The sequence below is a fragment of the Scomber scombrus genome, chromosome 20, assembly GCF_963691925.1.
Source record: "Scomber scombrus chromosome 20, fScoSco1.1, whole genome shotgun sequence".
In the NCBI taxonomy this organism is placed as follows: domain Eukaryota; kingdom Metazoa; phylum Chordata; class Actinopteri; order Scombriformes; family Scombridae; genus Scomber; species Scomber scombrus.
Genome location: NC_084989.1, coordinates 7,068,672 through 7,092,686, shown reverse-complemented (window position 1 = coordinate 7,092,686; position 24,015 = coordinate 7,068,672). Strand labels below are relative to the sequence as shown.

Below are 24,015 nucleotides of genomic sequence, written 5' to 3'. Positions count from 1 at the left end.
TTTATTAATGTGAAATACTGGATCTTAATTAGAGACATCCATGGTGCCACAATCTGTGTTCGCAAAGTTAGACTGATTTCCAGTGATGATTCCAGTGATAATAATGACAAACATAGTTTTGATCTGGCTGGTTTTCTGGTTCATGAAGACTTTCCTCAGGATGACATCAGTAAAAGGCTTTTGTGACTGCTCCCAACTAATGTGACAAGAAAAAACAAGCAAGAATAAAAAGCACATTCAAAGAAGGGCCTGTGTTTGAACCCCTGCTACCTCAGGGCCTTTCTGTGTGGATCTTAATGTTCTCTTCATGTCTGCATGAGTTTTCACCAGGTGCCCCAGTTTCCTCCCACCATCAAATACGTGTATGTTAAGGTTAATACTCCTGTCAGTGCCCCTGACCAAGGCACAAGCAAAAGGAACTGGAGTTGGTCCTCAGGTGCTGCACTAGCGTGTTTGCTAAGATTGGGTCAAATACAGAGGATAACTTCCATTTCAATCTATTTTAGTACTGAGAAATACTTGTAATTTGAGTTTGATGCCACAAGATGGCGACAGAGAGTCAAAATCTAATTGGAAAATTGGAAAATTAGATTTTGTTTGTCAGGAGGGATTCTGAGCTAAGTTACTGGAATCTGACCTACACTGAGAGGAATCCTCAGAGCACAGCTGGTCTTGACATATGCAATCAAAGCTCTACACTGTTAGCTTTTATGAAAATAAATGTCACACAAAGCAGTCAAAGGGCTGAAACTTGGAGGGCACGATGGAAAGGTTACAGTAGATTTTTTTCCCTCCCCAGCAGGGAAACATATTGTGGTGTATTAACTCTGTGCTGCAGGCATGGATTAGGCCTGTGTAAGTGAAGAGAAACTTGTGTGCTCATGAGAAAACTTATTACAGAAAATAGAGTATGCTGGATTGTCTGTACGCCTGGATATTTAAAGTATTTTAAAATTCTACTACTGAAAGTACTTTAAATAAACATCATCTTCAATTCTGTATTTTATTTCTATTTCATGGTTTTGACTATTGTTGGTTTGACTGTTTTATGATTTGATGTTTTATAATCTGAATTGTCTGTACTCTTTTCAAAACGATCAATTTTCCTCTTTCTATATTTTACTTGTTTTTAATGGAAAGCACTTTGTAACATTGTTTCGAAAAGTGCAACATAAATAAAGGTACTGTTATTATATTGTAAAGTAACAATTTTTATTCGTAAAACACTTTATAACATGCAGCAAAATGCTATACAACAGAACAGACATGACATGATTGACAGAAGAGTCGAGAGACTGTGATAATAAATCTATTTATCTATAAAAATGTCAGGTGAAAACTTATTGCATGAGAAATTAATAGAACAAAAGAGTTATTGCTGGATGGTGTCTGCACCTCAACTATTCCAATACTACTACAACTAGTAGTGCAACTGCTAGGCCTACTAATGGTAATAGCCATCATAATAATCTTAAATAACAATTATATGTAAAACACTAAAGGTGCTGTACAAAAGAACAGACATAATATTACAGAAGAGTCAGAGACTGCGATAATGTATCTACTCAGGGGAAATAAGAGTTTGAATTAGTTAAACTGTAACACTGCAACATTGTGTCGTTTCACTAATTGGTTAAGTGTTCATTAATGTTGTTTCAGTATGATGTGTCCTGTTTATAGCACACATACCCCAAGCTAAGTGACAACAGCTATGAGAGAAAAACTTAATACCTCAACAACATCCCTAAGAACTAAGACTCACGTACATTCCCCTACCTATCACAGCAGTCCCGCCTACAACAGCATCAAAATGACTCCTATTGGTTTAAAAACAAAAGGACCTACACTTGATTGGTCCACAACAACGCCAATCATCCTCCCCTCCAGTCAGTCTATGCAAATCGTCGGCTAGATGCGGAACAGAGAAGGAGTGCATAGCGGGCATACAGGAGGCTGACGACAGTTGCCCTTCATCATTTCAGCACAGTTTCATACTGTCGCCGGCCTGCTGCTGAGTTTTTATCGAGGAGGACTGGGATAAATACTAAAACGCGGTGAAAATGGCGCAGCCCGACAGCAAGAAGATATTCTTTGAGAACCTTTCGGGGGCCGGGAAGGCTATAGCTGTATTAACGAGCGGAGGGGATGCTCAAGGTAAAGTGTGGAGGGACAGTTTGGGAGATATGTATCAGTGTTTGAATGACGACAGAAAAAACTATGCTGGACTGTGAGCGGAGGCTTTTATACGTGAGGGCGCCAAACATTGCGCAGCAGCTAAAAGGACACCAAAATTAATTCATTTGTTTCAGGGAGCCAGTTAGCTGCTAACACATCATATATCTTGCTAACCCGCTAACACTTACAGCAACAGCAGCATCCTCTGTCATTATTTTTTTGGGGGGGGCTTTGTTGTCGCCAAGGTCGAGCCATTGCTGTGTGGGAAACAAATCACCAGCACAGCATCATTACTGTAGACTTTATATTAGGCTAAGCCACTACATGTACTAGCTGTTTAATTCACTTAACGGGCAACTGCAATGCGGGTCGTCGTGTAGGTTAGCTCATAGTTAAACTAACAGGCTTAAAAAATGAATACCTAATAAAACTGCAAAAAGAACATATCGTGACATTTCCATTTTGAGCCCGAGGAGATTTAAGATGATCAGTGTGTGTGTCTGAACGGTGGGATGCCTGTACTGTATCCTGTGTACGTGATGTGCTGCATACATCCTCTGCGTCACAGGAGGGGGGGAACCCTGATCATGTGCTCCGCGGCTTGTCTCCTCATTTGACTTAAACGCATCTTTATATTGCACACCTGCTGCAGTGTAAAGCATTTAAAGTAGAGCGTGGAAGCACTAATAGATGAACTGGAGTGACTGAAGTGGCTTTTCACATCCGGTCCTCATACTGTCTAATGCAGCTATTACATGAGGAAATATGAGACGTTTTCATCATAATAAAATTAGATTAAAACAAATGTCTATTAAGGAGATTGTACAAGGGCTTACATTATAGTTAACTATTGAAACATTAAAGATTAAACACCTTTATTGTTGTTTTTGAATGGTGGTTTCTACTTCTCATTAATTATACAGTCATTATGTAACCACACAAGCTTAATTGATTCCATCACAATACTGACTGGTTGCATATCAGCCTGTGTGGCAGAGCGGTGATGCCGGTATGCTGTCTTTTATATATTATCTTTAACAATGGCATATGTATGTAGTCATGGGAGACCCTGTTTCTCTTCCCAGGTCGAGCACTTTGGACTTCTCCTTCATCTACTGTGGTTTGGACTGTAATTATAGATAGTCTTAAGTGGGCTGTGTTAGGGCCAGGGAAAGTAAAATCACCTGTTGCTGCGTACCATTTTGGAAGTCGACTTGTAAATGTTGAGCTCACATTCTTCACTTTTCCCCCCCCACTTCTCTTTCAACAAGAAGCAGCACCACAACTTTCTGAATGTTGATCTCCGGCCAAGTTCCATCCACAGCTCTCCTCCTCTGCTCAGGAGAAATTAATTGCTCTTTGGTTTTAGAGCGAGCATTCACTGCAAGGGCACACACACACACACACACACACACACACACACACACACACACACACACACACACACACGCACACGCACACTCACACATGCACATGCACACACATAATAAAAGCATTTAGTTGGCCCCAGAGCGAACTTGAGCCAATGAGGCTGTGGCATGCATGACAGGAGCTGAACGTCAGTGTCAGAGAGCATTGTGTAGCCTTGGCTTAGTCCTTTCACTCAGTCTGCAGGACAAAGTGTCAGGCATGCAGAACGAGAAGGCCAAAAATGACTTTGATAAAGACTTCTAAACCTCTACAAGAAAAATGAAGGATACATGTCTTTTGATGATCTGTCTGTGTCTGATCCCTCTTTTATCCCCGAAGGTGAATAAAAACCAGGTTCATTTGAGCATAGTTACATAACCACACATCAGACAGTATGGTGAATATTTGATCGGTTTCTGGTTGTTATGGGTGCCTTGAATGCCACACAGGAAACAGAGTTTTCCCACTCCTCAGATTTCCTCTCTTTCTTTCATTACTGTCCTCTATCGCTGCCCCAGTGGCCTGAACCTTTGCGTTGCTTAGTAACCGCAACATTTTGGCTGCCATTAGACTCGTAGGGTTTGCCAGGTTTGCAACAAGAAAAGAGGTTCAGTCCTTTTGCTCTGTTGTTTATACCCCCGTCACCCCCCCACCCACAGTCAGCCAAGTTCCTATCAGCCCCGCTGTGTGTAAAGTGCTGTCCACAATCATCAGTTTCAGTGTCTAAAGCGAACCTGCGATCGACAGTCGAGTCACAGAGTGTTTTATTGGTTAGTGAGTCCTCTTGGAGTGAGCACAGAGAAACTGAAAGGCTGTAGGAGGAGCTGAGAAACCTTCAGACCAAAAAAGGATGTGTGGAGTGTGTGTGTGAGAAGAAAAAAAGAAAAAGAAAAACATGGCCTAAGACAAAGATAGACAACATAAATACAGATAGCCTGCGCTTCAACACACAGAAAAATTAAAGTTTTACAGCTGTAGTTGTGTGAAATAAATATCCGAGCTCAAACCACAAGTTAACCATGCAAATCAAGATAATCTGCAGTGGCGTCCTACAGTACATGTTCTTCCTGTCTACAGCTTGTTTATTTACTCATCGTAGCACGCTGTGTTCAAATTATGCAATATTTCTTATTTTATTACTCTAAATGTTTTTTTTATTTTCTCTTTTTTCTTGCAGGGATGAATGCTGCCGTGCGTGCTGTGGTTCGAATGGGCTTATATGTGGGAGCTAAAGTTTATTTCATTCATGAGGTGAATCCACACATCTACCACCAGCCTTTCTATGTGCTTATAAGTACGATTTTCAACACTCTAATTTCCTTTTTGTCAACAAATCTAATGTGAAAACACAAACAAACAACTACTAAGTACTGCGTGTGTATCCAAAGCCTGATATGTCCCGTTGACCCGAAACACCAGTGAATCACACTTTTTGCACTGGCTGACATGTTTTCCTTCCTTCCTGGAGAACTGCGGTCACGGTAGTTTGTTTAGAAACGGATCCAAAGACAAATAACAGTGATCTCAGCCTCAGGAGAGAAATTCCATGTGTGGCTGATACTACGGCGCATGTGCAGGTACGCAGGTCTGTTTACAGAGCTCACAGAGAAGAGACTGCTTCTACCACAATGTATAATTTCTCAAAGAACTTCAGCACAAAGTCTGCACTTGAGATTTGTTGACAGGAAGGAAGATGAAGAACATTGCCAACCCAGGAAGTCAGAAAATACTCACTATTAAGCAGATTCAGTATTTGGAATAAAGTGATGGATCCTCATTAAATACACTATCTTTGTTAATGTTCTTATAATAATTCTATCAGTATCAGTATCAGCATAAGAAGTTTTGGCACGTTTGACTAAATGAATGTCAGCACTTCCCTTTGAACACTTGGCTGTTTATTCTCATGTTAGCAGCTGTTAGGGGAAGCTTTGGCAGGAGCTGTACTCTGCTTGCTCATCCTGTGCTGATCCCAGCACATCTGTGTGTATGTCATGGTCCCACCCGCTCACTGTGGTTACATAACTGACTTGAGGCTTTAACAGATGTCCTGTATGACACTCACCTCCCACTCAGGTACCACAGTGAGAGTGTGTGTGTGTGTGTGTGTGTGTGTGTGTGTGTGTGTGTGTGTGTGTGTGTGTGTTTGAATACAATGTATGAGAATGGATGGACAGTATTTAACACCAATCATATAGAATTATTGAATTTCACAGTCACATTTGTCATGTGCTGGTTAGTTATTGTATTTCTCTCAGCGATGATGAGCTGCTGATGGATTTGAACATGTTTGTTGTTCTAACTCTTGTTTATTTGTTTCTCAGGGATATCAGGGTATGGTGGACGGTGGGGAGAACATAAAGGAAGCCTCATGGGAGAGTGTCTCCAGCATGCTGCAAGTGGTGAGTCATCAGCACAAGCTGCATTTCACACAGTAATGCAATGACTACGAGGTTCTGGAAATGATTGCTCTCTCATCTGTGGATTTCTGTTTGACTGTTTTAATTGTTATTGTTTAATTGTTACAATTATTCTCATAGTTTTCAGACTGAAACAGCAGGAAGACATCAGGAAGTATTAGCTAACAGAGAAATATGCAAGTCATGTAGCTAAAGTTAATATGATTATTGCAGTTAGAGATGTCACCACTTGTTGAACATCCAACAATGTGTATTATGTAAAAGATGCTGAAGGCCATACTGCACCAAGGACACACAACTGAGTTAGAAAAAAAGGAATCAACTCACTTTAGATCAGAACACAATCAGTTTATAAGTGTTCATTAGTTTCATTAGCAAATGTGCAGCATACAAAGAATGTGTCTTGGCGTTTGCTCTGACAAAGGTGATATAGAAGGATAAAAATACAACAAAAGTAAGGTCGTATGAATCAGGGATGTGAATGAACCCATGTTTTCATGGTCGGTTCACTAGTGGGTGGTCAGAACAAATAACTGACTATCCGCTGCATGCTGACATTCACAAGAACTAAATAGATATGTCAAAAAATAACTAAATATTCATAATAAACAACAAGCTTTAACTGCTTACTATACAGAAACACATTAATAAAAAGAACAAAAATCTTACTTGCTTATAGACCCCTAAATATTTAACAGTGTAGATTATTTGTTCTACCCGTCATAATTGAGAGGCGTAATTTTTGTCACACTTTCAAGGAGCTGTTACAAATGTTGATGTACTAGTTTGGTGATTAGCGTCAGGTCTATCTTCCTCAGCAACCGCCACAGCAGACAGCAGCTTCTTTATGAGTCACCATTGTCGCTGTGAAACCACGATAGCTCAACTCTGTTCCACATATTTCACATCTGACAAGATTATCCTTTACTTTGTTAAAGTTTGTCCACACTGGACTTTTGTGAGACTATGTCTGCATCATGTTCCCTCCTGTCAGCTAGTTAGATGGCTAACTTACTACAGAGTCAAAGTAGCCAGTAGGGCTGGGTATCGTTTTAAAAAATGATGATACCAGTACCAATCCCAAGTACCCATAAAGTACATAAAGCTTTTATCCGGTGTAACAGGCGTGTAGTGTAGCCTCACTTTAGAGTGTTTAGGTGGCATCTTGACTGCAGAACTAACTAAGCGCACTAACTCAAATTCACCACGACTTCACCACCACAGACGGGTTGTAGCTGTTGTGGCAGTGGGCCAATCACATGTCACATTAAACCGAAGAATGCTTGCGTTGTTTGGCTGTGAGGAAGTCCATACAACATACATATATTTTTGACCTCTGGGTGCAAAAAGGGTTAAATTGCAGGTATCATTTGATGGGAGATGTTTCAATACTACTGGTATCGATTTATTTTGGTTGATACCTTGAAGGTACAGAGTACTAATACCCAGCCCTAGTAGCCAGGGATGAGAGTAAAAATACACTCCATGTCAGATTCAACTTCAACACAAAGTGGAGGTAGTTTACAAAACCTTAGACATCTTCCTAGTGACTGAAATTGAAAATTGCTCTCTAACTTTTAATGAACCCGCCATACTAGACTACACAGCTCAACTCTTGATTAAAGTTTTTCAACTAAAAAACAAACACAGCAACAACGACCACAGCACAAAGGTTGAAGTTGGACCCTGCAAATGATTATTTGGTCATTCAATTTTAATGGCCCATCCCTACTATGAATAAAAATTATAATAAGTAGTGGAGGTTGAATGCAATGTACAGCTGAAAGAAAAACAGATTAACTGAAGTTGTAGACATGTTCACACTGTAAATTTGCTGTGTCATCATTAGGGTGGGACTGTTATTGGTAGCGCCCGCTGCAAAGAGTTCCGCTCTCATGAGGGACGCCTTAAGGCCGCTAACAACCTGGTGAAGCGTGGCATCACCAACCTGTGTGTGATTGGTGGAGACGGCAGCCTGACGGGAGCCAACCTCTTCAGGGAGGAATGGAGCGGGCTGCTGGGGGAGCTGGTAGAGCAAGGTAACTAACATTTTACCAAAACGTAAGAGTGAAGAAATGTTTCGGATTTTCCCTGAACTCAGCAGTTTCCATGACTCAAAGCAGTGCTGCTCATCACATTCTATTATGACAACAAGCTGTGAGCGTGGCCTGTGTGAATCACTGTAGAATAAACTGGAAAATACAGAAGATGCTCTGACCAATGGATCTTTTCAGGTTCAATTGACGCCGACTCTGTTCAGAAGTACTCGGCCCTCCACATCGTCGGGATGGTTGGCTCCATCGATAACGACTTCTGCGGAACTGACATGACAATCGGCACTGACTCCGCTCTGCACAGAATCATTGAGGTGGTGGACGCAATTATGACAACTGCACAGAGGTGAGAAGAGCCAGAAGGCAGTTATATTGTTGTATTAGTGAGGGCAGGAGATTTACATCTTGAAGTGCCAAATAAAGGATGAATGATGCAAAGTCCATTCGAAGTCTTAAACTAATACTAAAGCCATACAACACTGAAAATGTCAATTTATCTTAATGTTTGACTTTTGCACATTTCTTGACTGCAGCATTGAGCTCAATTGAGGAACACGCTGAGACTAAGCACAATATTTTACAATTTATTTATCTGTAATATATACATATATATATTTATTTTCATGTATGCTGCTGGGATGGGAATGCTGAACAAAGTTTCTTATGTGCAATGACTATAAAATATCTATCTTTCAGCATCATCTTTCAAATATCTGCTCTGGACTACATCAGCAGAGTGCTGTATCACTAAAGAAAAACACACCGCCATGTCACATTTTTCTCTTCTTATCTTCCAGCCACCAGAGGACGTTTGTGTTGGAGGTCATGGGCAGACACTGCGGGTAAGATTTTGATAATGCGTCTGATATACGTAATCGAGGATCCACAAACAATTCAGACAACGGAAGCAGAACCTGTTATCACATGTTGTTTATATACACAATGTTCTGTCTGTGTGTGTGTGTGTGTGTGTGTGTGTGTGTGTGTTATCCTAGCTACCTGGCCTTGGTTAGCGCCCTGGCTTGCGGGGCAGACTGGGTTTTGATCCCTGAGATGCCGCCGGAGGATGGCTGGGAGGATAAGATGTGTCAGAAACTCTCTGCGGTAACACCATCTTATTTGTTCTCCCCAGTAAACCCAGTGAACCATATCCAACCAGCCTCCATGATGTATAATGTTTCCCAGTCATATGATAACTGTACTGTGTTTCTATACAGAGACAATCCTCACTTTAAAAAATTGTTACCAGTCATGTGATGTTTTATTGTGTTTTATCTGCTTTGGAAACTATTGTTCTATGATTCAGACCCGTTCCAGGGGCACAAGGCTGAACATAATCATAGTTGCAGAGGGCGCCATTGACAGGCATGGGAAGCCTATAACCTCTAGTATTGTCAAGGATGTGAGTACCTGAGTACAAAGAAAGGGGAAGCCAGAAGCACGGAGGCCCGACCGGCTGAAGTCAGACTTCTGAGCATATTTGCTTTAATAATTGGCATCAGTAAATAAATAAAAAAAGACAGGTAAGATAACCACGATGCTGTGTAATAAGATCATGATAACGCAGCAATGAAAAGCCACAAGGTTGGCAGGATATTACTTGATTTCAAAGCGTCAACACAAGCTGTCCTCGCCGTCTGGCCCCTCCCCCGTGCTTCTGAAAGCCCACGTCACAGCCACCGTCTCAGTTTTCCTGTCATGCCTTTTTTTTCTCCAACATCCCCCCCTCCCTGTAGAACCGAGCAGGGATGAAAAGGCTGAATATCATAATTGTAGCCGAAGGGGCGATTGATCGTAACAACAAGCCCATTACTACCGAATTTATTAAGGATGTAAGTACAAGCGTGGCAAGTTCCACCCTGTCTGAGCTCCAGCTTCGACTTGTATGACCTCTACTACTGTACTGCTGCCCCGGTGTGGCTTTGACTCTGTTGCTGTGTTTCTGGAATGCTCTATCAGACACACTGTATAGATTGGTAAGGCCGCTTTCACCACCAAAACTACTACTTCTACTACTACTGCTTTAAAACCAAACACCCTCACTAAACCATTTTTACACCTCATCTATATTTTTTTACGGGAACATATTTTGGTTTTTCACTTCCTCACAGTTAAATTTGCTCATAGAGACCCCCGCAACTACATTTAAATGCAAACACGTGACTGTTTTTGTGTTATGGTACGGTACTCGACTATTTATTTAAATTCAGCACCTCCTGCTTGGGATCTTCTGTGATGTTCAGTATAAAGCTACAAAGCTAAAAGCTCCCTCCCCCCCCCCCCCCCGCTAACATGACATGAAAAATTAGAATGGCTTTGCTTGTGCTTTGCTGTTTCCCCTTCTCTTCAGCTTTTCTACTGTGTTTGTACGTGTGTTCGTGTATGTGCGCGTCAGTAATTGTATACAGTTATAGACGTACGTATTTATTTTTACAGTTTGTATATCATTAATACAGTAGTTACGGCTTCATACCTGCTAAGATTTGTGCATTTCACCCTCCCTAGCTTGTTGTTAAATGCTTGGGTTTCGACACACGAGTGACAATCCTGGGTCACGTGCAGAGAGGAGGGACCCCGTCTGCTTTTGACCGCATCCTGGTACGTCCCACACTTTAATTCAATGCAGCAATACAGCTGATTTACATATTTCAGACATTATAACACTGTCAGATGAGACTTATCTCAACCTAATGTTAACCTTTGCTTTGAGATATTTAGTTGGCACGGTCCAGTTGTCCAGAGCACTTCCTGTTTAATCCTGTGTGTGTGTGTGTGTGAGGAGAGGTTTTAGGTTAAACCCATTAACAGATTTATAGCTCAGCACGTGAAGCGTAGCATTAAAGACAAAGTGAAGGAATCACAAAGCAAATAAGAGTGAAGCAGAGGAGACTTCAGTCTAATGAAAGAGTCAAATCTTGGCTCCAGTGTGAGAAAATGTTGGCAAAGAATACATCACCAGTGTACAGGAGAAATAAATGAGGTTGTGATAATAATGATGATGACGCAGTGTTATCTCTGTGTGTGTTTGTGTGTGTGTGTGTGTGTGTGTGTGTGTGTGTGTTCATACAGGCCAGTCGTATGGGTGTGGAGGCTGTTTTGGCGCTGCTGGAGACCACAGCCAACACGCCAGCCTGCGTGGTCTCTCTGTGCGGTAACCAATCGGTGCGCCTGCCTCTGATGGAGTGTGTACAGATGGTAGGTATCGGACTGAGCTGGAGACGAGCCAAGACTGCCACATAGTCACACACACACACACACACGTGCAGATACAAAACTAAAGAGGCTGAGGAGAGGGAAAGTGCAAAGACTGTGAGGCTTAAGCAATGATGACAAACAGTACAGCCTGTTGGGTCTGGAGTGGCTCTAATGTTCACAAGAGAGCTGTATTGTTTCAGACGCAGTGGTGTCTGGTTAATGATTATCTGAAGCATTTTGCGGGCTGCTGGTGACTGCCTGCAGGATGGTGATGTAATACCAATTCATTCCCATAGAAACGCACAAAGAAGCTTTGTTGTTGTACTCTCTGTGAGCTGGTTGGAGTTTGACAGTTTTCTGATATTTTAAGAAATCGTGCAGTGGTTCAAAGAGGACAAAACAACATATGAGTTATGTGTCAGTTTACTGTTCACTACTGTATTGCTCGCTGCGGCCTTTATACTCGGAAGGCACAAATTGCTACTCTCATAATAGCCACTGAACACCTGCAGGTAACAAATCTCCCCTCATAGAAATTAAAACAACTTGCCGATGCTTTTGCACACAGAGGAAATATCAGTAGATTAAATAATATTGAATTCAAACAAGTTAAACACGCCTCTCTCTTCCTCAGACTCAAGAGGTCCAGAAGGCCATGGACGAGAAACGGTTTGAAGAGGCGGTTAAGCTCCGGGGCAGGTATGACTGACGGCCCGCTGGGACCAAATCCAATATGCCAAAGCCGTCAAGTTCACCTGGCAACGTGTCTGACATTACTTACTGTAGACAGGTGTAGTAGGGACAGGGGATAACAGCTGTAGTAGGGAGAATGGAAAAAGCTAGTTTATTTATACACAGGAGAGAGACGACAGTCATTCTGAATGAATACAAGTGAGAGAATGGTTTGATTTCAACATACAACCCCTACTTTTTGACATGATGTTGTGTTTTCAGGTACAATATAAAAAATATGTGACATGTATTTGTTTGAACACGCTGACTCTCCTCAATGTTTTATTGCAGGAGTTTCGTAAACAACCTGAAGACGTACAAACTGCTGGCTCATCGTAAACCAGAGTCCGAACTGCCGATTGTGAGTCACCTGTTATATGGAACATTGACAATGTTGCCAGCTTTGTCAAGTCAAACACACCCAAAGCAAAAACATACACACACAGTTTTTTTTTAACACATGCAGTAACAATTTCCAACAAGTCAGGAGTGTAGAGTGGTATTTTGGAAGGACTTGAATTAGACTCCTAAATCCACTGAGATGTTGAATATTTTATTACTCTGTCCTGAGCAGTCATGCGCTGCTGCTGCTATTTTCAGATGTGTACCCTCGGTAAAGCAAGTCATACACTCAAAGGGTAAATGTTTCTGTAGCAGCGTGGTTGTGCCAGATTGCCAAACCAGTTATCATAATTATTATTGTTACTGCAGGATTTAATTTGGGTGCATTATAACACATTCTGCTCATGCGGGCACCTATCAGATATGATGCCAACTGTTTCCTGCTGATAAGTGAGGAAAAAACAGGGTGACTCATTATAGGGAGCAGATAATAATAATAAACTATTTTTACCTGCTTGCTGTGTCACCTTTGTTTGCTTTGAAGCCTATTATTACAGACACTGATAGGCATGGTATGAGACCCAGGTGGCATAGTGTTAGATGACACCTGGCTCCCCACTGAGGGATGACTTGTTCAACCCTGCCAGGAACTGCCGTGGCAAACCAAACAAGGCAGCTCAGCTCAGGCCGCAGATCAGTGGAGCGTGGCGGACTTCATGCTGTGGTGCTTGCCTCGGGGGGTTTGGCTCTGCCTGCATTTGTGATAATGACCACTGTAGGCTCGGGCGTGCAGCTGAGGGCAGAGCAGGAACTATTTATTGATTTGTTCTGCAGAGCTTCATCAGCTGTCCTCCAATAACTGCAACAGACTATTTTTATCTGGTGCTATAATGAAGTAGTTTCAGTCATATTTAATGTCCGATTTGTTTTTGATGTTATTTTAATTGGTTGCTTTGTATTTTATACCATCAGAGCAACTTCAATGTGGCGGTGTTGAATGTGGGGGCCCCTGCAGCTGGTATGAATGCTGCTGTACGTTCAGCTGTCAGGGTGGGCATCTCAGAGGGGCACAAGATGTTTGCTGTCAGTGATGGGTTTGAGGGGTTCTACAAAGGACAGGTGGGTACTGCAGCACTGATATACTCATACTCTACTACTGCTTGTTATTAATGTCATTAGTCTTCCAGGAAAAGTCACCACAGTAAAGAGATCCCATGTTATAATTGAAAATTATTCATGCCATAATTATCCCTAATAACTTTAAATATATTGTATTACTATCACATTTGAATCAATAATTCAGATAGAATTGGCTTAGCTTGATGAGAGTCAGACAGTACACAATGACTGTTAGCTCCCTGAATGAAGAATAATCAGGCAAACCCGGGGGATAATCTGTCCAGATTAATGTAAACCAATTTCCCACCCTGACTCTCCCTCCTCTGCCCAGCTCAGCCAAAGCTTATGCAGTGCAAAAATAAACCAGTAGAGGGCAGCATACTGTAATATACAGACTGTGAATTAGTCAACAGGATGATTCTCAGCTAATCTAACTCTGTAGAGGGGTCTTGAGTTTTCACTGGAGGGTAAAAGCAGACTAGAGTTTGACAGTTAGTGAAGTGAAAACATGCACGCTGTGTGTCTGCAATGTAATCTGAGGAATGTGTGTTTCTCTGTTCAGTGACTGGTAAAACTGGTTTCACACTCCCTTCACATATCATCTCCTGACCTTTTCCCCATATGTGAAGCTTTAATTCCCGCCTCAATACAGAGCTGGCTCATTCAAACAACGCCACATAATGAACCACCCGTCCATTTATCTTCATTGAAATGTCCGTGCCACTGCTGGTTAGTTAAACATCCTGTGTGTGTCCCAGCCAACTGAAATCAGGCTGCGCCAACTGACCCTAAGAAGATTAGAGCAGCGGGAGTAATGGATTTCTGTACTTCAGTGCTGTGGGACTTTCAGCTCCACACCTCTGTGTTTTCACCGGTCCACTTCCTCCCCCTTATGTCCAGAGAGTGTGTCCAGTAAATTAAGTCTTGTTTTAACAATGTCTGCACTGAAACCTCAAGAGGACGTTTCATATAATACACAACTGTGCTAATATACATACAAGATCGCTAGAAGCTTCTCATTTAGTTTGATCTCAGACTGCAACAAGCAGACATTGATAGTGGAAGAAAACGAGTCACAGAAACAGTATTTCAGGATGCTTCAATAAAACACGATTGCATGTTGTCGCTGCTGTCTTCTCCTCAGATTAAGGAGATTAAATGGGCTGATGTTGGAGGATGGACGGGACAGGGTGGATCTCTTCTGGGAACTAAAAGGTAAAATCATGATCGGTTGTGTTGTGTGTGATGGTTACATTACTTTAGCATTAAAGCTTGAATCTTCAGCTGTCATAGCTACTGTTTTTTCTGTTACCATATAATCATTTTGTCTCTTTCCTAGAACACTTCCTGCAAAGCATGTTGACAAAATTGCTGAGCAGATGCGGATGCACAACATAAATGCTCTGTTAGTTATCGGTGGATTTGAGGTACGTTTCTAACTCTTTTGTCTCTGTCAGCTAAATCTTATTTTGCGAATAAAGCTAAATTCTTATCTTTGATTTTGTCCATGAGCTTATTAGCTCAACATTATGAGAATAATGAAAAGATATTTTTTTGCTCATGTAGTGATATCAGTTAAGTGTAATATTTCTCATTACATCAAGTCTTACCCCATTTCCTGTGGTTCCTTACATAGTGATGTACATAATCATGCTTCACTTCCCTGCCAAAGCTAGAACAGCATGAATTGTAGCTTCGTTAGTTTGCTGTTGATTTTTAAGTGATTTAAATATACTATTAGAGTTAAAGTAAGGTTCTTGATTTAATGCAGTTGAGTTATTGGACTAAGTGTTAATGTTTAAAAGAATATAAATGAATTTGTTAGAAACAGAGTATACCTGCTTTTGTCCAACCATTTCACGCACTCCCATGTAGATGCTCACCAGCTTTAATTTTTCTGTGATGTGTGCAAGTAAATGAGTTTCATATGTGTGTACGGATGTGTTTTTAAATGAGTAAATGTGAAGTCTGTATGTGGAGTTGTACCTGTCTGTTTCGCTGCTGTCCGTCGTGATAGACCTGGCTCCTCCCCTTGGCGCCCTCCACTTTTTGTCGTCCACCCCCCCTTCCCCCTCGTTCCCCTCTCCCTCCTCCCTTGTGGCAAGTAGCACCAGTCAACCAAACCCAACTGCCAAAGCTCCCACCATGCACACACTAAAGCCCTTGGCTCTGCCCTGCAGGCCTTGCTGTCACTGCTGGAGTTGTTAACGGCGCGCGGGAAATATGACGAGTTCTGTGTGCCCATGGTCATGGTCCCAGCCACTGTCTCCAACAATGTGCCGGGCTCAGACCTCAGCATTGGCGCTGACACGGCTCTGAACGCCATCACTACTGTAAGTGATGGGGCTGGCAAGCAGAATAGTTAAATCCCAGCAGCAGCACACAGACAAATATAAAAAAACAACAACACACACTATGTTTTGGAGAAGGGAGAAATCGCCCACTCAGTCATTTCTTTTACCAGTCACTCAGTGGAAATATACTCCTTTGAGCGTGGCATCTGTCTGCCACATCTGGCTTCACTAAAACATTAGAAAGTGACAGAGTAGCGTACCTCCCTTCCCTGACAGGTAAGTCAGTGAGTGACAAACATGGAGGCATGCTGTGAGCTGCACAAGTGTCGTGACCGCCTGCCTGCTCTTCTCTCTGACTTTGTGTGTGAGTCTGTGTGTGTGTACCTCCCACATCACTAACATCAAGATGAGTGGTTAACAGCATGCAGATTTGACGTCCTAGTGTAGTTAGCTCACGTATAGAGCTACAAGAAAACTATCTAACAAATCTAAATACATTTATGTAGAGTGTGTATCTGGTTGAAATGATCAAAAAGTTTAAATACTAACTGTATTGTATAACATCACACACATTTGACAGTGTGGAAATGTTTGTTCTTCATGCTGAGAACATCATTTTTTAACCAACATGAGAAGGATTGAGCCTGAATAAATAATAATAAAACAGAATAAAGCATCTGAGCCTGAATCTCAGCTTGACCACCATCTTCTTCATCTCCTCCCCGTCCTGAATGTATGTGCTTGCCTTGCCTGCGTCTGTCCTCCCACAGCAGATAGAGCTCCTCACATTTAGTCCAATGCAGCGTCATTCATATCTGCATTGACACTCAGAAACACACAGAACTCTGTCCCTTCTCTTCCTTTCCTACATTCCTCCATCTTTGTCTGTTCTCGTCTGTCTTTCTTCTCATCTCCTTCCATTCTTTTCCATTTTCTTCTCCACGTCTTTTTACTCTACTACTACACTCCTCCCGTCCTCTCTGCCAAAGGGAAGGCATAGCCGCTATCACACGGAAAGAGCCGGAATGGCAGGATGCGCTCAAGCAAAAGTGAGAGAGATGCTGCTGGCCTAACGCGTTTTCATATATATACACTGCCGCTTCAGGCGTATGAGAGTCTGCTGCAGCTGTTTGAGGCTCGCACTACCCATGAGGAGTTTTGCATCCCGATGTGTATGCTGCCTGCCACCATAAGTAACAATGTACCTGGCACTGATCTCAGTATCGGGGCAGACACGGCCCTCAATGCCATCGTGGAGGTAAGGCATTCGAACCGCCGCCCGCACCGCTGTGACCGCTTTATTTATTTATTTTTTCAAACAATGATGAAAAATGACATGACGGTTCAGTGCTGATAATCAACAAACTTCAGGTTTCTAAAAGCAGATGTTCAGTAAAGAGTCATGGGAGAATTTGCTGCCATTACCCTGAACTTTAACCCTCACTTTAACTAAAAGTTTACCTTGACTGTGTGTTTCTAACATGAACATTTAGGTCTTAGATTAAGTTTAACTAACACTGTATATGTGAAAACTTGTAGAGGCATTCCAGTGAGTTTATAAATACACTCCCTGTTAGCTGGCTTTGGAGCGAGCTGTCCAAAGTCTGAAACAATAACCCTATGATGTCATTAACTTGCCACTTAAAAAGATCTTAACATTTTAAACAGAAAGCCTGCACTACAAACTGAAATTGTGGGGTTTGAGAGAAGAAGGCATTTTGAAGGCAGGAATGGTCTAACAAAAGATGCAATCAAAGTTGCATTATGGGAAATGTAGGATTCAACATTTTTCAAAGCTACTATATTTACACAAGTTGGCTTATCTCAACCTCTTCCTCAGTGGTGACCATTCTCTTATCAACCTGTCTCTTTGGAGCCCTCCAACTTTGCAAAGTGCATTACAAAATTGATGGAATGTCCCTTTAATATTGTTGAAGCATCTGAAACTCTGTACAGTCTTTACTGACATCAAAGTCACCTGACAGGTAACGGATTATCAGCACTGGACTGACAAAATACAGCTCAAACTGAAAAGCTAGCTTTTTTCTTTAAATTAAACTGTAAGCATGTGTAATACATATAAACTGTAAATGTTACTGTATCTCAAGTTTTCCCATTTGATGTGCTCTCTCATCTTCATGCAGGACTCCAGTCTAACTGGTGAAAGCAGCATTTTAGCCTGAATCTGCCCGAGTTGTTTTAAACATAGCGAGTCGACTCTTGTGCAGTTTGACATACAAGCATGCTGGCCTTGATATGAGTGTCATGTTGTTGTATTACTATGTGGAATGTGTTACTGTAACAGTATGGCCTCTAATCATCACACTTCTAATCTAATCTTGCTTGATTTTTTTTGACACTTTGATATATTTAACATGAAAGATTTAATTGGAGATAACTGAAACACACACACACACACACACACACACACACACACACACACTTTAATAATAAGATTTGTCTTGTATCAATGACTTAACATGTACTGACATTATGAGCTTGTGCATGTGTCAGACCTGCGACCGCATCAAGCAGTCGGCCAGCGGCACAAAGAGACGCGTGTTCATCATCGAGACCATGGGGGGCTACTGCGGCTACCTGGCCACTGTAGGAGGCCTGGCTGCTGGAGCCGACGCCGCCTACATCTACGAGGAGCCGTTTGACATCAGAGACCTGCAGGTGACAACAGCACCACATACTCTCCAATACTGATTGTTGAGTCTCCTCCTTTGATTCCACATGAGCTGCTGTAACCTCTCACTTTATCCACTAGAGGACGTTGAAGCTTCATTCTGAGACAGCCTCCATAGTGCCATCTGCTGGCCAACGTTACTCATTATCCCTATTTTGGTCCCACAGGCCAATGTCGAACATTTGACAGAGAAAATGAAGACGAGCATTCAAAGAGGACTGGTGCTCAGGTAAACCACACGACTGCTTATTAAAAATCATATTTGAAGGCCTTATTCCTTTATATGAAAAATGTAAGTAAATGAAACAGTCAAGCCAAGACATCTCTGTCAGATACATTGAGTCAGTACAGACCAGACAGCTGCTGATGTTTGAAGATTTGAGGGAGGGTTTATGATCCAGTATCTCCAGCTGACAGTATTGAATTTTAAAGCAGCTTGTATAGTAAACAGATCCACATGTCGGCAGTTCAACAGCTGATATACTGCAGCACCGTTTTGATGTCATGGGAACACAAACCAAGCGAGAGCAGAAGCTGATAATGCATTAGACATGTGTACAAACTCAGTAAAACGAACTTATGTTTCATCACACGTGCAGGAACGAGAACAGTAACGAGAACTACACCACAGACTTCATCTACCAGCTGTACACCGAAGAAGGAAAGGGGGTGTTTGACTGCAGGAAGAATGTGCTGGGACACATGCAGCAGGTAGGCACAGCCACACCGGCTACCAGAATAAACAACATACATAGAAGGATACTTTTCCTGTGGCAGCAAAAACAAAGCTTTAATAAACTATTGTCTATATTTGTATATGTGGGGACTTGCTCTCTTATAATTACTTAGCCGCGTTCTACATGGAGGGCTTTGTTTGTGTTTTGTCTTTCGTGTGTCTTGAGATTAGTGCAGATAAAACTGGATCAAACAAAACACTGATGATCCCCGAGGGGAAATTGGTTTGTGTCTGAAGCAAGTAACGCTATACAGAAAATATAATAAACAGAATGTAGATGCGGGGATATTAAGGACAGCAAATTCAACAAATGCATATATTTAAATCCAGAAAGAAAGGAAAAGAAGTTTGGTGGACTTTTGATGCAAGTTTTACACAATGGAAAGTATAATCCTCATGTTTTATTGTTCCAATTCCTTTAAAAGGGAGGCGCACCGTCTCCGTTCGACCGTAACTTCGGGACCAAGATCTCTGCCAAGGCCATGCAGTGGATTTCGAAAAAGTTGGTGGAGACATTCAGACATGGTAAGGGTTAAAATATCTCTCTCCTTCCGTAACGGTGAAATGACCCGCGGTAGTCAAACCCTCCCCTCCCCTGCAGAGGCGTGGTCGTTGTGAAGCAGACCTTTTTACCCCAGATCTGTCATGGAGTCACTTCGTCTGGCATTTTGATGTATTTTTATCCTCTCAGAAGGGAAATTATTTATCGATCATTTACATCCATCAGTGTAACAAGTTTAATGAGCAAATGTACTTGCTGACTTGACAGATGACACTAACGAACTGTGAGTGTTCTGTGATCATTCTAAACAGTTCTCTTAAAACCACACTGCATGTTTACAAGCTACAATTAAGTTAAAACTCTTTTGTTTTTTCTGTCTATTTTCCATACACACATGGATGACATAAGATGAAGGTAAATATGTTTTTCATGCTGGCTCCATGACCGCCCTACATCTTCATATTTAGCTCCATATTTAGTTCCTGTCTGTCATTTCCGCTGTTTTTACTGTGTCTTGTAGAAGCACACAGCTGTCCAGGCACTTTTTTAAAGGTACCATGTTGCACCTCCAGTCCACAACAGTTGGATTGGAAATGTAAGAGCATGGTCTTAGTGAATAAATCACACGTTTCTGTTTTTCTTGCTTTGTCCCACACACTTTGTGTTCATGTTGCTTCAGTTGCTTTTTTTTAGCAGTGGCGATTACTTTTTTATCTTTCTGTTCTCCATCGTAGTTATCCTCTTCATCCACACAAGACAAATGTTCCACACAATCATCAAGATATCAACTAGTTAGAAGAAAGTCATCATCATCATCATCATCATCATCACGCTTATCACACAACTACCTATCCAATGTCCACTACCATGTGTCTGTCCTGTGCTCCTGTGTGTTGTCCAGCTCTGTTTTTCCTCCTATAACTGCTGCTGTGTGTTCTCCTGCAGGCAGAGTGTTCGCTAACACAGAGGATAGCTGCTGTTTGCTGGGGATGCGCCGCAGGGCTCTGGTCTTCCAGCCGGTCGTACAGCTCAAGGACGACACCGACTTTGTGTACGTGTCACATGCGATTTGATTGCTGACAAAAACACTGTGTGCACTCTAGTCATGCAGTGCACTTTATGAACACGTTATGAATGATGAATGATTTCTGTGAGTGGGTAACAGCAGCAGATGATAGTGATGATATCATTAAGAATAAGCCAGGTAGTGATTCTTGAGATAATAAAAAAAGTCATAATAAAAAGAAATAATCCTACTGGCAAATTGACATTCATGTTAATACTGGCTCACAGCCTGCTGTGGTGCCAAAAGCAAGATGACAGAGTAAAAATATGAGCATAATTATTCTTATAATTATGCTAGAGCTGAAATGATTAATCAATAAGTTGATTAACAGCAATAATTGCAAATGTTCCCATCCACTTTCTTGATTTTCTGTTATTTTGTGTCTCTACTGATCATTTTTTGAGTTTTGGGTTATTGATCGCCTTAAATAATACTTTTAAAGACATTAGCTTTGGCTTCAGGAAACAGTTATAGATTTTTCAGTGTTCTGACTTTAAAAAAAAATAGATCAATCAATTACTTAACTGAAAACATATTTCTATTTTAGCATTCAGTCATTAAATGGTTTCCTGCCTCATGATCCCCTGTTGAATCCAGATAGGAATTGAGCTTCTCGCTGTTCCACACGTATTAAAAACACATTAGATCTGTGCCTGTGAGAGTGAAAACATTTTGGCTGTGACTATGTGATAACCACAATGCTGCAATTTGTTTGGCTGTGTGCAGTCACAGGATCCCCAAGGAGCAGTGGTGGCTGAAGCTGCGTCCTCTGATGAAGATCCTCGCCAAGTACAAGACCAGCTATGACGTCTCCGACTCCGGACAGCTGGAGCACGTTGTACGCAACCGGCCCAAAGAGTTGGACGCCTCGGTAGCCATGTGAGGGCCCCCCCCCCACCCCTTGCTGTAGGGTTGCCTGCAAAGTCCAGTCTGTGTGTAAGACTGAAGGTCTGTCTGTGAGGCATCAGTCCATGTGTTGTAATAGAGCTCCAGTAACAACATGAACATCACCTTTAATCCCACTCCTCCTCTCTGTCTTTGTCTTGACCAATTTATGAACTGTAACTTAGCCTCTGCAGTGCTCCTAATATCAAACACACACACATACTGTATTATCACACAAACACACACACACACACACACACACACACACACACACACACACACACACAGCTGTCCTGCCATGCATCTGTGTGTCTTCGTTGCCCTGGATGTTTAGTGTTACGGTTGTTTTGTTTTGTTTTTTTATGAAATTGCACTCCCTGTCTCCAGTCGGTTAGGCAGGCTCTTAACTCGGAGCCACGCGAGGACAGAATAGACACTCGTCTCTGCTGTAAAAAAAAAAAAAAATCCCATAAAAACACAGTGTGTGTATCTGCCTAGAACCAGTGTGAGGTTCAGCATATTTATGTGAGACTGATGCAATACAGTTCTGCCACTGAGAGTGGAGAGAACTGCGTGCCGTGCTTTACACTGAAACTAATATTTATCTTTTTAACTTTGTTGGTTATTTTGCTTGTAAACATGGATATATTATTATTAACTGTAGGCACTGCTGCACTGACTGGATGTCTGTCATATTGCACCACAAGTTAGACTTGTACGATACTCATGTTTCCAACAGAATAAAAATCAAGACTTGAGAAGTTTACCTTTTGGATTAGTGTGACTGGATTTTATTTATTTATGTTTTTATTTATTTTTTCACCCCATCTCATTTTCTACTTTTACTTCCTCTAAAGTAGCTATAAAGCTGTAAAAAATCACCTTATTGCATGTTTCTTATGGCTTCACGATTACATCTTAAGGGAATATTCTACATGTTGTGCATCATTTGTGGAATTGGGTACAGAAAGACACTGTAAAAGCAACCTTCATATTGTAAATCTGTATAATTCTTGTCAGTATAAAGACACACACAGACAGACAAGCTTCACAAAATCCTTACAATTGGACTAAATATTATCTTCAGTGATAGAAAACCTCATATCACCTCTGCTAGTTCACCACTTATTTCAAACAAGCTCCAACATGAAGCCTCTTTGATGCATCTGTACTGATGCGGCTGATTTCATGTTTTTCTGCCTGATGGCCAGCAGGTGACAGCAGAGCACTGTCCTCATCGCGGCTACCCGGGTTCATTGGGTCCACTATGACACGGATTCCCTCCATCAGTCGCTGTCCAGTGCCTGCTCTTGACAATTTCAGTGAACGGTGGCTTATTACTAAAGCAGATTAGCTGTGTGAGGCCTTGTGTGTATGTGTGTTGCGCCACAATTAGGAATTAATCTTATCATTTGAAAGAAAATTTCAATTTCCCATGGGTGTATTAATTGTGTATACATGTAATTGGGCTGCTTTTTCCTGCCTAAATGGACCTTTTTTCCCTTCTTAACTGCCAGTAATTACATGCATATACGGCCAATGCTGAGGCCATTGCTTAGCGACAGTGCGGTGACGGGAAATGTAATTTGAAGAAAAAGCTACCTGAATCACCTTTACTCCCCACAGACCCCCCTAGAATAATTATCATCCTTAACTTAAACCAGTGTGGTTAATTCACACCCACGCCTCCACTCTGCACAAAAGGATGCTTTGCTATAATTTCCTGGGACCCCGATGGACGCATGGTTCATTGTAGAGGCATTTTCATGTTGCTGGCTACTCTTCTCTCTGAGCATGAAATTAGTAAAGCCAATAATTTAGGTTGATTTAAGAATGCAAGGGGAGACTGCGGGGTCATATGCACATAGGTAATCAATACTAATTACCATTTCACCCTCCCTCACACCCCGCACACACTCTTTTCTTCAGGAATCTGATCTCATTGGACTGATTAAAGGTTGCAAATGAAGGGTCCTCACTCTCTGATTCTCATCAAAGGCCCACCACACGCTCAGTAACTTTGTCTTCATTTAATTCTACATTGTCTTCAGACAAGGCCCCAATTATAAGCTCGCAGTGAATCTCCAAAATAGCCAGCGCACATTGACCTTTTTAGATTAAAAGTACATTCTTCGTCTCCCATACGGGCCAATTTTACTACTATTGAACCACAGCGGCTGGAATTTCTAGTGCTGCGATGCTAAAATAAATCACTATAAAGGTATTGTGATAACAATAGCAATGAGAGCTAATAAATCCTCGCCGGCTCAGATTGAAAAAGCCTTTCTTTTTTTTTCAAATAAATTGCGTACGTGACATTCAGAATGAGTATTTATGAATAAATGAATCCATACGGAGAAAAAAAATGAACACGTGATGTGTCCCTGGAGAGA

At 41.6% G+C, this 24,015-nt stretch overlaps 1 protein-coding gene across 8 annotated transcripts; it reads left to right on the top strand.

The window, feature by feature from the left end:
• The first annotated feature begins 1,938 nt into the window (after window positions 1-1,938).
• Window positions 1,939-22,381, top strand: pfkpa (phosphofructokinase, platelet a). Of its 8 annotated transcripts, XM_062441231.1 has the most exons (23): window positions 1,939-2,154; window positions 4,763-4,836; window positions 5,910-5,987; window positions 7,855-8,044; window positions 8,240-8,405; window positions 8,857-8,901; window positions 9,055-9,163; window positions 9,796-9,891; window positions 10,565-10,657; window positions 11,129-11,254; window positions 11,889-11,953; window positions 12,278-12,347; window positions 13,301-13,447; window positions 14,592-14,662; window positions 14,787-14,874; window positions 15,628-15,780; window positions 16,847-16,999; window positions 18,256-18,420; window positions 18,601-18,662; window positions 19,033-19,144; window positions 19,595-19,700; window positions 20,617-20,722; window positions 21,464-22,381. In XM_062441231.1, exons 1-23 carry the CDS (start codon window positions 2,061-2,063, stop codon window positions 21,618-21,620), a joined length of 2,526 nt encoding a protein of 841 aa, XP_062297215.1. In that variant the 5' UTR covers window positions 1,939-2,060; the 3' UTR covers window positions 21,621-22,381. The 8 variants fall into 8 exon arrangements, with proteins under 8 accessions (XP_062297215.1, XP_062297213.1, XP_062297211.1 ...); XM_062441229.1 differs by lacking the exon at window positions 15,628-15,780 and having other exon boundaries at window positions 19,595-19,694; XM_062441227.1 differs by lacking the exon at window positions 15,628-15,780.
• The last annotated feature ends 1,634 nt before the right edge of the window (window positions 22,382-24,015 follow it).